Consider the following 14,949-nt stretch of genomic DNA (forward strand, 5'->3'; position numbering starts at 1 on the left):
GGCAGCGGCCAACATTTCAGAGAAAGAATTTGATCGCGTCGCTCAGATCGCTTGTATGGATTTGCACCGTTAGACAAGTACTGATAAAACAATGACTGCTATTTTTTATAGAAGTGCTTCACTGTGTGGCTGAGAAAGAAAAGACTCTTGCTTAGAGCTATGGCCTTCTCCGATGGTCTATAGAGAATATGAGAAAATGTACGATAAAATGCTGAGAATGAAACGTGCAAGTGTAAATGCAGACATGTACTGTACATTGCCCTCTGTGATTACAATGGCTGAGTATGAAAACCATCAGACATATCACTGCATAAGATCATGGAACATACGTACAGTATATAACATCACATATCTAACCACACACCAGAGACGAATGCCAATAAAATGTCTGTTGCCTACTTGTCATTGTTGAGGTCAGCAATGGCGATGCTGCCGCCGAAGTATGACCCCACCTGCTCCCCGTAGAGAGTGAGGTTGCCTAGAACCAGCTTTTGGTTGCCAAGCGCCACTTTTCCCGCCAGACTGAGTATCACCGCACCTCTGGCTAGGTTTGCTGACGAAAAGAACCACAGTAAAGACATTTTACGAACAACACCTTCCTGCACAGTAGTGAACATTAGTGAGATATTATTAGTGAGAAACAAACGATGACAAACAATTGTGCTGGATTACTTCGAGGTTGAATAGGATTTTAAGTGGGTGAACTCGGATAAAAACTATCTCTCTGATTTCTTCCATTATCTGTGCTATAATTCTCCTCTCTTTCACAGGTGTGTTCAGCCTAGATACCCCCAGCCCACACAGGTGTGTTCAGCCTAGATACCCCCAGCCCACACAGGTGTGTTCAGCCTAGATACCCCCAGCCCACACAGGTGTGTTCAGCCTAGATACCCCCAGCCCACACAGGTGTGTTCAACCTAGATACCCCCAGCCCACACAGGTGTGTTCACCCTAGATACCCCCAGCCACACTGTGGCTCCAGCACCTCATTTGTCCATCTGTAGCCACACTCTGCTCCACTCTGCTCCTCTCTGCTCCTCTCTGCCCCACTCTGCTCCTCTCTTTCTTTTTGGTTTTCTTGTGTACTCCTACTTGACCTATTAACCTGTCCAACTTTCCTGTACGTCACGTCACGTAAGTGACAGCGGGTTATGACTTGACTCTAGAATGTTTTCATCTATATTATTATAATAATGAATTAACTAAATTAACTAAATAATTAACTAAATTCATTTTTCATATAAAAAACAATATATATAGTATATCTTTTTGTATTGTTTTTTATAGTATTTACACTATATTTGTATATTATTATATTTGTAAAAAAAAAAAAAAAAGAACATATTTTAAAAATCTATGTAAAAACAAAAGAATATCACAGATATATCTTTAGTATTCGACAACCTTACCATCAGGCCCATCTCTGGGAGCGCCAGTCACTAGCGTGTCTTCATTCATGCTCAGGAGCCCTTTGTCCTTGGCCACAGAGTAGCCTGTGGAGTTCAGGGGAAAGACAAGGTATGCTAGCGTTAGTGTCAGGCCGCCCTCCTACTCTGACTCAGCCATGTTCATGTTAGCTTACTAAGCTAGCAACAGCGTGGTGGCACACCAAAAGAGTCAGTTATCAGAAGAAAACAGGACTGAATTTGGATTTGCATCCAGACCTCAGGAACGCTGCACTACATGTATGCACTGCTCATGTGACACTAACACAACTGCAGGAAGCATCTGATCATTTTTTTAATCATTGCTTGGAGGTTTACGAAAGGAGTGAACTTCCGGACAAAGTTTTTGCCCTGGGACTGGTCATTGCTATTAAATGATCATCAGAAATGTCTTTTCCCCAGATCAGTCCCACTATTAAATGCATTGGCTTTGTGACTGTGACTGTGAAATAAAAACACAACATCCTTGAATTCAACTACTTCTTTGGTCCCTTTTCAGGTATACCACTAAGGCTTGTGGCAGTTAGAAGAGCTATATGGGTTTCATGTAACTAATGGTGGAATTCAACAAGAAAAAAAGGAAACATGTATCTACATGAAGAGCACTCAGTATGGTGAAGAAGATGAAGGTCTATCTACATGAAGAGCACTCAGTTTGGTGAAGAAGAGGAAGGTCTACATGAAGAGCACTCAGTATGATGAAGAAGAGGAAGGTCTATCTACATGAAGAGCACTCAGTATGGTGAAGATAAGGAAGGTCCAACACAGCCTTACCCATGTAGACGTTTCGCTTCGCAAGGTTTGGGAACTCAGTCTTGTACGTTGAGTATTCATCATCTGGGCTTCTAAAAATGATCTGTCCATTTCCTGTCATACAAAAGGGAAACTCGTCTGAGTTGTTCTTCTCAAGCAAATCAGTAAATGAGAAACAAAGCATTGAGAAAATAAACTAAAATGAGAGACAAGACTCAACACATAATTTCAATGTTCTTGCTTATGGGAATACATGTAACAAATAAGTGGAGACCCCATGTGATAATATGTGTATTGTTTAATGTTTATTGTGTATGTTTAGTGTTTGCACCAACTCCCCACAAAAAAATCATGGTAGGTGAAAGCCTACTTGGCAGTAAAAACTTTTCTGATTCTGATTCTGATTCTGATCATTTACCTATATTGTGAGCTTACGTTATTGCTTGCCTCTCATGCTTCATGATTCATTTAGAAAACTTGAATGCGGTGACAAAAAAATGTCATGTTCTTAAGAGAAACAAGACTAGTCCGTGGGTTTCACAATTTTGACAATGACTCTCTTTCCCCTTTTTTCTGTATGCGTTGTGCAAAGCTACTGTACTTCTTCACTGGGTTACAAACCTTGCCATTCAAAACTGCCGGGTGAGCCGACGACGACCTCGTTCTCCGTGATGGTAGCCGAGATGCCCATGGTGCACATCCCCTCCTCGGCTTGGCCGTCGAACGGAGAGCACACCTCGTAGTAGTCCTGCCACTGGAAGTCCTTCTGGTCGTACTGCATGTTGTTACTTCGGATGTAGCAGCGGCCAATCATGCTCCACGTACGGCCATTGTTCACTTTCCTCACGTAACGGTGACCACAGGCCTAGAAGAGGAGGAAGAGGAGTAGGAGGAGAAAGAGGGAGGGAGAGAGAGAGGGGAGAGAGAGAGGAAGAGAAAGAGAGAGAGGAAGAGAGAGAGACAGGAACAGAAAGAGAGAGAGAAAGAAAGAGAGAGAGAGAGGTCTTGAGTTGTTTTACTTATGAACTGAGCTGCCATTATTACTGAAATATGACATTGTGCTGAGGTTTCAGACGTAGTAATAGAGTACCACCCTCAGCAAACCTCAGCACAAGTACGGGGAAGAGGGTCTCACCATAACCCGGCCGTTAGTAATATTCTGACTCGCCACGGTCACGCCCAGCCACATCCCATCCACAGTCTCGGTATTGCTATCAGGTTGTTCTGAAAGTGAAACAAACACATCTATCAACAACTGTTCTTGTTGGTAATTACATGACTGACTAATTGATGGATTGACTGACAGATTGATTGAATTGGTGATTGACAGACATACCATTTCCTGAGGTGAGGAGGTTCATCCTGCCACAGTCGTTACGTTTCACGCTGATTGGACAGAAGAATGCTTCCCCTGTTTCATTGGCTCCACCACTCAGTGCTACTTTCTCCTTGGGTGCTCCCACCAGAACCCTGGAGTAGAAACAGAACATGGCGAAGATAAGAACGTGGTCACGATTACATACGGAACAGCTCTTGAGTGCTCCCACCAGAACCCTGCAGAAGACACAGACATGGTCACGTTCACACTAAACAGTTCTTGTCTTTCAGTTCTTTTGTTTTCAAACTCAAATTGACCTTGATGCAAGAGTCGACTTGAGTTTGACCGTACTGTAAACTCACTAGCCTGGAAAATGATCCCATTGAGTGCTTTTATTTACCAGAAAGGAACAGATGGTAATTCACAGCTGACACATTTGATGAAACAAACTTTCTGGGAGCAGCACCAGTGAGATCACCCATATATTATGTTCTTTACCGTCAGTCACGTGGAACAAGTTGGTCGATCAGGACCCATCTTGAACAAGGAACACGTTGCGACAGATAACTGAAAATAACGAAGATGTGTCCACTGCCTTTTCGCTAGTTACACTGTTCATGATCCATATACTGTATCTCCGAAAGAATGTCTAAATGCCATTACATGTCACATCTCTGACCTAGTCTGCTTTGGTTAAACTCTAACCAAAGTCTAAGGTCTGTGAGACTAATGTCTGCCAAAGATACCAGATCTTACAGCGCTGGCTTCTCCCTCTCGAGCTGCAGCCCACATACGTACTCAGGAGATAGGATGAGGGAGGAGGTGATAAGAACTCGACCGCGTCCTGTCTACACTCACGCATTGATTCTAATCAGACCAAGTCCAGACCAAGTTTAAACCCATATATGCACTAAGGATTCGAGCCCTTTGGCCAGAAATTATATGATGACAAGTTTCATTGGAATGAAATATGAGACTATAATTTAAACGTTCCTCATGGTTTCCTCCCCATGTATTGCCCAATAATGCCAGGAGACAGACCATAATAGCTCATGACAAGGTCAGAAGCCAGAGGGAGAATGCCTGTGCTGTCAGAGGGCTGTCAGGAGGGAGCATTCCTGACACTACCATCTTATTTGGCCAGCTAGCCAGCTGCTCGATGTAAATCTCAGCATGTGATTGGACAAAGTGTAGTCATGCGTTTAAGAGGGTTCCTAAGCCCTTAGTGAAGGCCCAGACAAGGCCTCGCAGAGGAAGAGGGATGAGATCTGTACTATGAGACTCACACCGAGGGGAGAAGAGGCACCTCATAAACAAAAGACAAATAGCACTCTTAGTTAACCCTTTTCGAGTAAAAACACGGCGGTTATTCTGCTTCGTCCGATAGGCCATAGAGCAGAATCCTTGTGGAGTGTTTTCACAGTTGTAGTGCGTTCTGTGTGCCAGTTTTGGATCATTAAAACATACACTTAGTCCGTGTCTTAGTCTGTGTCTTTTTTAATTGTGTTTATTTATGTTCGGCTATCTGCCAGTTTATTAGGTACACCAAGCGAAAGCTAATGCAGTCTAATACAACAGTCCTGCTATAAATCCCCCGTCATAACTGTTGTAATGTTCAGTTGATGTTAAATACAGTAGCGATTTAACTGTATGATAATTGTGGAGGATGTAGTTTGTGGTGCTGTCTAACTGTATTGAATTAAACACAAAGGGGTTGCTGTTATTTAGCCTAGCCTCACTGATTAAAATGGGTTTGTCAAAAAGTTCAGTTCAGTTCAACACAATACAGTTCAATAGCACCACAAACTACATCCTCCAAAATGAGCACAGTTGAATCAACAGCTATCTAAATCAGTTTTAACAAATACTGAATATTATAACATTCATGAAGGTAAGATTTATTACAGGACTGGTTATACAGTAGACTGCATTAGTTTGAGCTCTGTGCACCTAATACATTTGCAACTGAGTGTTTATTTCCATTTATACACGCTCTTTTCTATCCATTCTTTACACATGCTATTTCCTTTCCTTTTCCTTTAATGCATCATTAAAATGTGTATCGTATTTGGACCTAAAATGATTGGAAAATAGGGTCTAGGTTCACAAATCCTGAAGTTTTTCTTTAAGGTACTCCAATGAGCTCTTACTTTAACCTTTAAACTTTAACTGAAAGGGTGGTCGAGCTTTTACTGTCATTATGGAATTACGGAGTAGTCTCCGGTTGTTCTAAAATGTGCTAAACAGATAAATGTGAATTGACCTTGACTTCACCTGAGTTTACCATGATGAAAACGATATGACAATAATAAAATAAAATGAAAACAATCTCGTATTCAATTATGTTATTATTGTTTCTACAAGAAATGTATGCAAAGAATGGAATAGTATAATTTGTGTCTCCCCTGCTCTTGTACCCCTGTCTGGTTGATAAGCAACACACATCCCCATTAAGCTGGGGACTGACGAGGACGTGGGCAGAGGTCAAAGTCAGGCGGCGCGGAGAGAAGGGGGGGACCAGGGCGGAGGAAAAAAGAAGGGAGGGGAGAGAAAAAGGAGGAGGAGGAGATGAGACAGAAGGCAGGGAAGATGAACTAGAGGTGGATTGAAGGGCACCTACATCCGCCATATCACTCGCACACCCACGACTGCCTCACCCACTTTAGGGTCGCAGTGGGAGTCTAATTCCATTTAGGAAGCTGCAGTCCCCCCCCACACACACACACCTCTCCACCCCCCCCAAATTGATCCCCACAGCTTGTGATTTCAAATCAGCTCAGACTGTAGAGGAAGTGAATGGCCTGTTGGGGCATACAAATGATGAGGGGTACGTGTAGGTGTGCGTGTATATGTGTATATGTGTATGTACTGTATGTGTGTATGTGTGTGTCTGTCTGTCTTTCTGTTTGTGTGGTGGGGAGGTTAATCTCTCATCCTTTGTGACGCTCCTCCTCAACCTGCTAAGCTTCTTGCCTCCTTCCACTCGGTATGCAGCACGTCTTAAACCTAGTGGCACAGATTCACTCAGACACCACCGCATCATGTGATGAGAGGAAGATTTCGTGTAATGATTTGGATGGATCCCAAAGACAGAACTGTAAGGAGACTGAAGCTTACTGACCTTGTGAGAGCGTGTGTGTGTGTGTGTGTGTGTGTGTGTGTGTGTGTGTGTGTGTGTGTGTGTGTGTGAGTGTGTGTGTGTGTGGGGGTGTGTGCGGGTGTGTCTTTGAAAGAGACAGTTTGGCTGTGGTATCCTGTCTAGGATTGATTCAGAGGAAACTGAAGAATTCATCCTCTAGCATTACGTAGTCTCTGTGAACCTTGCAAATGGCTGCATCTCAGGGCTGAAGCCCCATCCAGCGGGCCATTCTCCTCATACATTCACACAGATGGAGGAGGCTGATCTCTGGCCCTGTCAGTGTCGCTGTGACTGAGAGGGCAAGTGTGATGTTGCACTACATACTAATTCACAAGTCTCTCTATATAGGATGGTGTATTTATGTAGGTGTGAGCACAAAGGCTCAAGGGGTGTATCAGTGAGTGTGCATGTGTGTGTGTGTGTGTGTGGACACACATTTCCATTACCTGGAGCCCATCCCAAGAAAAAGGCTCAGTTAATAATAATGCCTAGCATTGCAAAATTGCTGGAAAGATACTTTACATAAAATTAATAAATATAGCAACAGCGATCATATCACTTCTCTGAGTGTGTGTGCATGCACGTGTGTTTGTGTGTGTATGTCTGTGTGTATTTGTGTGTGTTTACATTTAGAAACAATAGCTGTGGACCAAAGTGCTGCACAAGCATAACAGCAAAAAACAATAACACAAGAGACAATAAAAGACAAAAAAAGACAATAAAAACTAAAGGACAATAAAGAAAAGACATGAGGCCATAGCACTTATACGCAAGAAAAAAAGGAACTCTCATATTGAGTTAAAACCCCACGAATAAAAATGTGTTTTAAGACTGGATTTAAAAACAGGCAATGTAGGGGCCAGCCTTACATGCAGGGGCACGATGCTTCAACTTAGATTGTGGTGCAGCCAAAAGGAACTGGTGTAGTTTTAATGTGTCGGAGCGATAGGTTGATGCTATTCCGTTTAACGATTCGTAGGCGAACAATAACATCTTAAAATTAATCCTAAAATGTGTGTGTATGTGTGTGTGTGTCCACCAAGGGCCATGCTATTTATAATGATTCACCATTGTCTGTGAAAGGCTGGCCATGCTAAATGTTGCAGACCATCTGGCTGCATGCATGGGTGTATGTGGCGTCCACACGAGCCCCCTCTCCCTGGATAAGTGCTCACTGCATGTGTGTGTGTGTGTGTGTATGTGTGTGTGTGTGTGTGTGTGTGTGTGTGCGTGTGTGTGCGTGTGTGTGTGTGTGTGTGTGCCTCTCCCTGGATGAGTGATCACTGCATGTGTGTGTGTGTGTGTGTGTGTGTGTGTGTGTGTGTGTGTGTGCCTCTCCCTGGATGAGTGCTCCCTGCATGTGTGTGTGTGTGTGTGTGTGTGTGTGTGTGTGTGTGTGTGTGTGTGTGTGTGTGTGTGTGTGTGTGTGTGCCTCTCCCTGGATGAGTGCCCACTGCATGCCTGAGCTCTGATTGAACTCACTGGGCATTGAGCAATACAGCATACCTCACATGCATGTACAGACCCCATGCCCATGTTCATGTTCCACGTGCACTCAATGATACACCTGGATTCACCATCTCTCCCTCCCTCTCTCTCTCTCTCTCTAACCCTCTTTCTCTACCTAGCAGCCTCTCTCTCTCTCCCTCTCTCTCTCTCTCTTACCCTCTTTTTCTCCCTGGCAGCCTCTCTCTCTCTTCCTCTCTCTCTCTCTCTTTCTCTCTTTCTCTTACCCTCTTTCTCTCCCTAGCAGCCTCTCTCTCTCTCCCTCTTACCCTCTTTCTCTCTCTCTCTCTTACCCTCTTTCTCTCCCTGGCAGCCTCTCTCTCTCTTCCTCTCTCTCTCTTTCTCTCTCTCTCTCTTACCCTCTCTCTCTCTTCCTCTCTCTCTCTTTCTCTCTCTCTCTCTTACCCTCTCTCTCTCTTCCTCTCTCTCTCTCTTTCTCTCTCTCTCTTACCCTCTTTCTCTCCCTGGCAGCCTTTCTCTCTCTCCCTCTTACCCTCTCTCCTTCTCTCTCTCCCTGGCAACCTCTCCTCTCTCTGTCTCTCTCGGTATCTCAGTCTTCTACTTGTTTACTTGTAATGTTTAGGAGTCCATCCATGACAGCTGCTTGTTGTTTTTTTTTCCTTTCTGAAGGCTCACACTGTGCAGACTCTCCTTTGACCCTGCCGACAGACACTACTCTCTCTCTCTAATGGGGATCTTCAAAACTAGCCGGAGGTGTAGAGAGATTACTTCTGGATATGAAACCCAAGCATTGTTGTGCCCAGAGAGTAAATACACTATACCAGGAAACTGTCTGGATATGGAAGTCTTATCAAATCACCCTTTTCTGTTGTGAAAAATGGGCTCTGATTGGACTCAAGGAGTGGAAAGATGGTAGAGACACCGCCAGGGGGGTGTGAGACAGTTTCAGCTGGATGGATGTCTGAAGTCTGTTGACAAGGGTGTGCCTGTGACTAGTAGGCACACACTGAGAAGAAATCAGGGCCGGGCGACAGTATTGAGACAGGAGGGTTCATACGTAGTTCAGCTTTATTTGTCCAGCGTGTTTTCACAAAGTGATTATCACTAAAGTTTTTTAGCAGTGGGAATGGTGCCAAACACCTTGGGTAAATACAGCCCTACAGTAGGAGAAGACAAAACCAGTGTAGAGGGAGAAAAAAGTAATCTATTGTATTAGCTTAGTGGGCATGGTTCTAAGTAGAACCAAGCGCAAACAATGCCCTTTGATTACAGGGCTAAAAAAAAAAAAAAAAACAGGACAAAACCACCCTTGAGGTTTTTCAAACACCTGCACTTTTTCACAGTATCACAGATCTCCCTCCCAATCAGCAAGCATTGGGAGGGGAATATGAGATGTTGTTGGAGATACAATGCAAATCAAGTACACACACGCAAATATGCCTCCCCGGGCAGACCAACCCTGCGGGCAAGCTCACCACTGTTATTCAGGAAGGGTTTTCCACAATGAAAAGAATTGAAGAGAATGCAGAGCTTTCCTTGGGCCTGTTTCACGAGACTTTGGCCTTGACTAAAATACGTTTTCACAAAGGTCCAGAGTAGTCATGAACCTGACATATTGACCCCAGGTAAAATATAGAACAAATTCAGTGGGCCCCTTTCTCTTGAGTGAAAGTAGCTTGGACGTTGTCTGATCTTGCATGCTTGTGCCGCCCCTTCACACCCAGGTGATCCAGCTTCTGTGGGTGAGTAACAGCATTCCTTTCCCTGGTCTGGTCCTCCACTGAGGAAATGACTGTAATAATGATAATAACCCCAAAGTCTCGTCTCCGTGTAGGAGGTTGCAAGTATCAGTGCCCTCAAGTGACTCATTTCCTGCCCCGCCCGTACGGTGCATTCACACCTAGATGAAGGTGGGTCCAGTGCCCTCATGTCAGACTGCCCTGCGGGCTCATGATTTGGGATAACCTCAAGAGACGTTGCTGAGAACTACGGATCATTTCGGATCATTTTTGAGATCGTTCAGATCATTTATCACAGCCGACTCAACCTCATCAGACTGAAGACAACAAAGTGTGTAAGAATGAGCATGGCCTTGGATTGAATAAAACAAAACTGATTTTAGAAGTAATTTTATGTACTTTCAAAGAATATACCAACTTCCAATGTGGCTGTGAAGTTGTGAAAAAAACAAAGTGCATGGCAGTGTGGTCAAAGTAAGAGCGTGGGAAAGTAAGAACAGGATGTGTCTGTTTACATACAGTACCAGTCTCACACTAACCACTGTCTTATTCTTAACTGTGTTGCAACTGTTGGCATCTTGGTTTGCCCACACGACCAGTCTAACACTAACCATGGTCTTTCTCAGAACTGGTGACAGCTTGGCTTGCCTCTTTATTTTTCAAATGCAAACATAGTCTGGTTGTCTTTTCAGTCTCTGTTCATACAGCTCTTCTGCTAAAATTGTATCACACCAAGTAGATGTGGGGCAGTTGTGGCCCAGACACTCACATTTGGACCACAGATCACAGAACCTCCTTTGAACTGCATCTGAATCCTCTCAGGCCTTGAGATGACCTAACCATGAGAGGAGTCAGTATATTGTCCTTCTTTTATGAAATGGAGCAATGACTAGAATGCACAAATGGCCTGATCAAAGTCCCACACAGCACTCACAGTGGATACATAATGCAGTTTAATTAACTGGCACAAACCAACATCCATCACCTCATGTGGGCCCTGATAGTATCACCTCCACTGGGGTTTGAAGTAATTTGCTGATAGTTCAGCCTGAGAGGGTTGAATGGTATGGAGGCCTCCAAAAAGCCTTAACCCGCTGAAATCAACCACAGAAGCCAGCCCTGCCTTACCAGCAGAAAATGTGATGCTGTATAGTGTTCGCTAAGCAACAGTAGATCGCCATAGAGATAACAAACAAACACGGCTGATTAGGAATATTTTCTCGAATACAGGTACCACTATAGGAAATGCCTTGGGGCTCTCTTGTCAAGAGGCTACATTTAAATTGAGGTTTAAGCTCTTGGAAAGATACTCTGCAGAAGGAACCTCTGCTAATTGCACAGCAAAGCAAACCAAGCAGAACATATAACAAATAACAACTTCGGAGAAACGCAGCGACGAGGTGCTAGATGGAGGCTTCCTGTGTCTGACAGCGGTGTGGGGAAAAGTTCACTATTTTTCGACTGTCTGTGCGATAAGCCTCAAGCATCTTGTGGAGACATCTTGTGTCACGGCAATCAGTAGTATCAAAGTATCAAAGCCGACATTAAAGACTCACTGGACATCAGTTCTCACTACAGACGGGCCAAGCAGGACGTCACTCCCTAGCTTCACCCGCAAGCCAAGTTCACACCCATGCAGCAGGCTTCCTCTTGGCCCAAAGCCCTCTCTCAGGAGCAGGCAGCAAGTCTGCTGTCAACTCACTACGGACATCAACGTTACCAATCCATGAACAGACCAAGCATAATACAATATTAATTTAAAACATTTAAGAAGTTTATTCATTTAAATATTTAAGAAGTGTAATGATGTATCACAAACCGAAACTTTACACAGTTTGATTCATGTATAAGGGCCATTCTACCGAATTCGTGTAATATGCAGTCCCTCAACAATAAAATCTATTTACAAAACAATTAGGTATTTAGGCATAGATATTAAATTAGAAAATGTTATGGTCTATATAAACCCAATGCATTACATGAGATAGTGATAAGCTAAATATATACAAAATCATCATTTATAGGGTACTTTCTATTGGGAAGTAGCTGTCCCCAACCCTGACATCTAAATTTCAATGCCTTTAAATAACACTTTTAATTTTTTTTTGATTTTTTTCAATGATTTAATTTCAAAGATCTTTATGATTGGGTTGAAACAGAACTTGGAATATTTAGATTTATTGTGGGTTTAATTTTTAAATCAATTTACTATACTCAAAAAATCATGTCCCTAGTTTTCATGTCACTACCGAAACACAAGAGTTTTAGTCCATTGGCTGAGCCTGTGTTTTAGCCACGACTCTGCATTTTTGACCATGCAGTGACACTGCATCTCTGTTCCTCATGGTTGAATGGTAAGTAGCTAAATCCCATAGTTTTTATATAAATGTGTTCCAAAGTCTGAAAATCGACGTGTAACCTTAAGAATTGTCACTACCGAAACACATGTTTTCTTCAATTAAGTAAACCTTTTGGGGTTTCATGGAAAATCTTATGTTTGTATGTGTGTACACCTCTTCAAAGATGTGTTTGCAAGCCGTGTGCTTGCTAGAATTCTTTATTTATGCTTAAAGTTAGCTAGAATTGTCACTACCGAAACAGTCACTACCGAAACATATGGTAGTGACCAGATGATTTTGGTAGTGACAAAATGAAATGGCAAGTAGTTCAATCCCATAATTTTTAAATAAATGTGTTGTGTGGACTAAAGGGAGGCCCAGAGCACCTTTTGGATGATTTTGGGAGAGAAATGAACATCCATCCAACAGTGCAGTCACTACCGAAACAGATAAATTGACCTTGAAAATTTGGTAAAAAATTAATTTCTATGGATTTCATTGTGAAAATCTTCAAGAAATATTTGTAAAAATACTCTTCAGAGAAGGGAAGGAAACACAATCTGAACAGGTCAATAATAATACTTTTTTACTATAGTAAATGTGATGTTTCGGTAGTGACAATTTTTGGAAGAGGAAAAACATTCCAACACATTCTGAAAATACAATATAAAACTTGACAGTTCTTTTACTAGATATGTGTACTTTAGATATGGTACAATATAGATACGGACAAAGTTTTGGGAAAAAAACATACAAAAATTCTAAATATATCCGACATGACTTTGCATCAATTCGGTAGAATGGCCCATAAATAAAACTCCACACAGTTTAATGCATCTATGAGTACAACTCTACACAGTTTAATGCATGCATGAATACAACTATACACAGTGTATTGCATGTATAAGTGAAGCATTCATCCATACTCCCACAAAGCATGCGGCTGTGCCACAAGGGTGCCAAAATACAGCTTGATTCTGGAACCTTCAGCCAGACACAGTAAAACAACACGATAAAGGTTTGGAATACAGACCGCCAGACAGCGACCCGTTCAGTGGCAGCATCATCATCTGTGCGCACCAACCACCAATTCAGCTGAAATTCACTTACATTCCTTTTTACGATCGTGCTTCTCTGGTGAACAATGAAGATGACTATCAGTATAAGTGCCACTGCGATACTAGCGAGGGACCACTTAAAAATAACCCAGAACAGAGGGATAACTTTTCTGAAAGGTCAATTCTCATGATTACGACGGATCAGATAATGGACGTGGCCTGTCTCCTGTCGGATTACTGGGGGGGAGGGGGGAGAGCCCAGAGGACCAGGAAGGAGTTGTAAAGGAAATGGGGTCTGAAGGTTGCAGGGCATCAGAAACGCGAGCACAAAGCTCTCTTTCACTACACACGACCTGGAGGGGTCACGAGAAACTAAGGGGCTGTCGAGTGGTCAGACCTTAATGAACACCCTGCATGAAAGTCTTCAAAACTGACGACACAGCCTGCATTCCCACCCTTCTTAATGAGTCCACCAGTTGGGCTGGCGTTCATGTCCAAGACATCAGCGGTGTATTATTGCTGATTAATACCAGGCCACATTTCCAACACCCACTCCCCGAGAACACGAGCTTAATGCGTTCAAGTCATGTCAGTGCGCTCAGTCAGGCTGTGTTAGAAAACCATCCCTGAAGTGATCGCTCTCTCATTCATGTCACGGCTAGCAGATCATAGCTACGCTATCTGACAGGTATTTCCTATTGGGGTTGTGAAAGTGTGCATCTGGTATTCTCATTTGTCTAGGATATAAGCGCACAGGCTGTTTGTCAAGCAGAGCAAAATGGTAATGAAAGGTTTACTTTCCCTTTTATTAAGCATACATCATATTCTCTAGTCATTAGGGAGAATGTACTGGATAATCTTTATTACAAAAGCCAGAACCTTAGTGGTGGAGTGGAGACCCATGTTGTTCTGGGTGAGATTAATAACCTGAGTGGGAGAGCGCTAATGCTGGCTGATGCTAGCTAACAGCATCATTAAAGGGGAGAAGTCATTAAGGGTGCAAGTACTTCAATCAGACATCCTGGACACAGGCCACTGGAAATACATTTGGCCTATGAGAAAATCACCTCCAATAACACCACTGGGGTCAACAAACCCAGTCTGATACATTTCCTTAGCACACATCAGGCTGACAGGTGCCTTTAAGTATACACGCCAGACTTCAAGATTGAAGTATACACACCAGACTTCAAGATGGCTAAGTGGATAATTAGCGGCTAATTGAATCACCTCTACAATCTATACACATGTTCAGGGTGATGAATTTGAATATAGAAATAGTCTCACACGCCTCAGCAATATTCTGATTTCACAAGGTTAACTATAATATACCATGTAGGCATAGATTTAAAGAGAATAATGGCGTTTAAGCTGTCTGTATGAGTTGTAGTGCATTGAAACAATAAATATGACGATCTTCCTAAACGCTGTATACTCCAGTAGTGTTGTTTTCATGTCTAAACAACCTACAAACTGCATTTCTGGTGATACCAATATACAGTAAAATGGAGAATACATCTGTTCAAACATTTAACCCCCTGGCAACATACTGCAATTGTACTTCTCTAGTACTACAGCATACAAACTATGAGTGACTTTGTTCACTAGATAAAAGACGTCAGAGTGCTATCAGCCCTGTGGTCCCACTATGTAGTAAAAGTCACCACCTCAGGTGCTACATGTCAACGCAT

At 42.9% G+C, this 14,949-nt stretch overlaps 1 protein-coding gene across 1 annotated transcript in view; it reads right to left on the reverse strand.

Annotated features, from left to right (window-relative positions):
- Nucleotides 1-14,949, reverse strand: part of LOC308366634 (integrin alpha-3-like) — a gene marked incomplete at both ends in the record, with an annotated part of 41,693 nt that overhangs the window by 12,492 nt on the left and 14,252 nt on the right. The window contains 6 exons of the mRNA XM_080840361.1: nucleotides 400-553; nucleotides 1,410-1,493; nucleotides 2,220-2,312; nucleotides 2,820-3,063; nucleotides 3,334-3,422; nucleotides 3,535-3,668. Coding sequence (XP_080696487.1) covers nucleotides 400-553; nucleotides 1,410-1,493; nucleotides 2,220-2,312; nucleotides 2,820-3,063; nucleotides 3,334-3,422; nucleotides 3,535-3,668 — 798 coding nt within the window. The remainder of the gene's footprint in view (nucleotides 1-399; nucleotides 554-1,409; nucleotides 1,494-2,219; nucleotides 2,313-2,819; nucleotides 3,064-3,333; nucleotides 3,423-3,534; nucleotides 3,669-14,949) is intronic.

This window comes from Sprattus sprattus (assembly GCF_963457725.1).
Source record: "Sprattus sprattus genome assembly, chromosome: 6".
Lineage (NCBI taxonomy): Eukaryota > Metazoa > Chordata > Actinopteri > Clupeiformes > Clupeidae > Sprattus > Sprattus sprattus.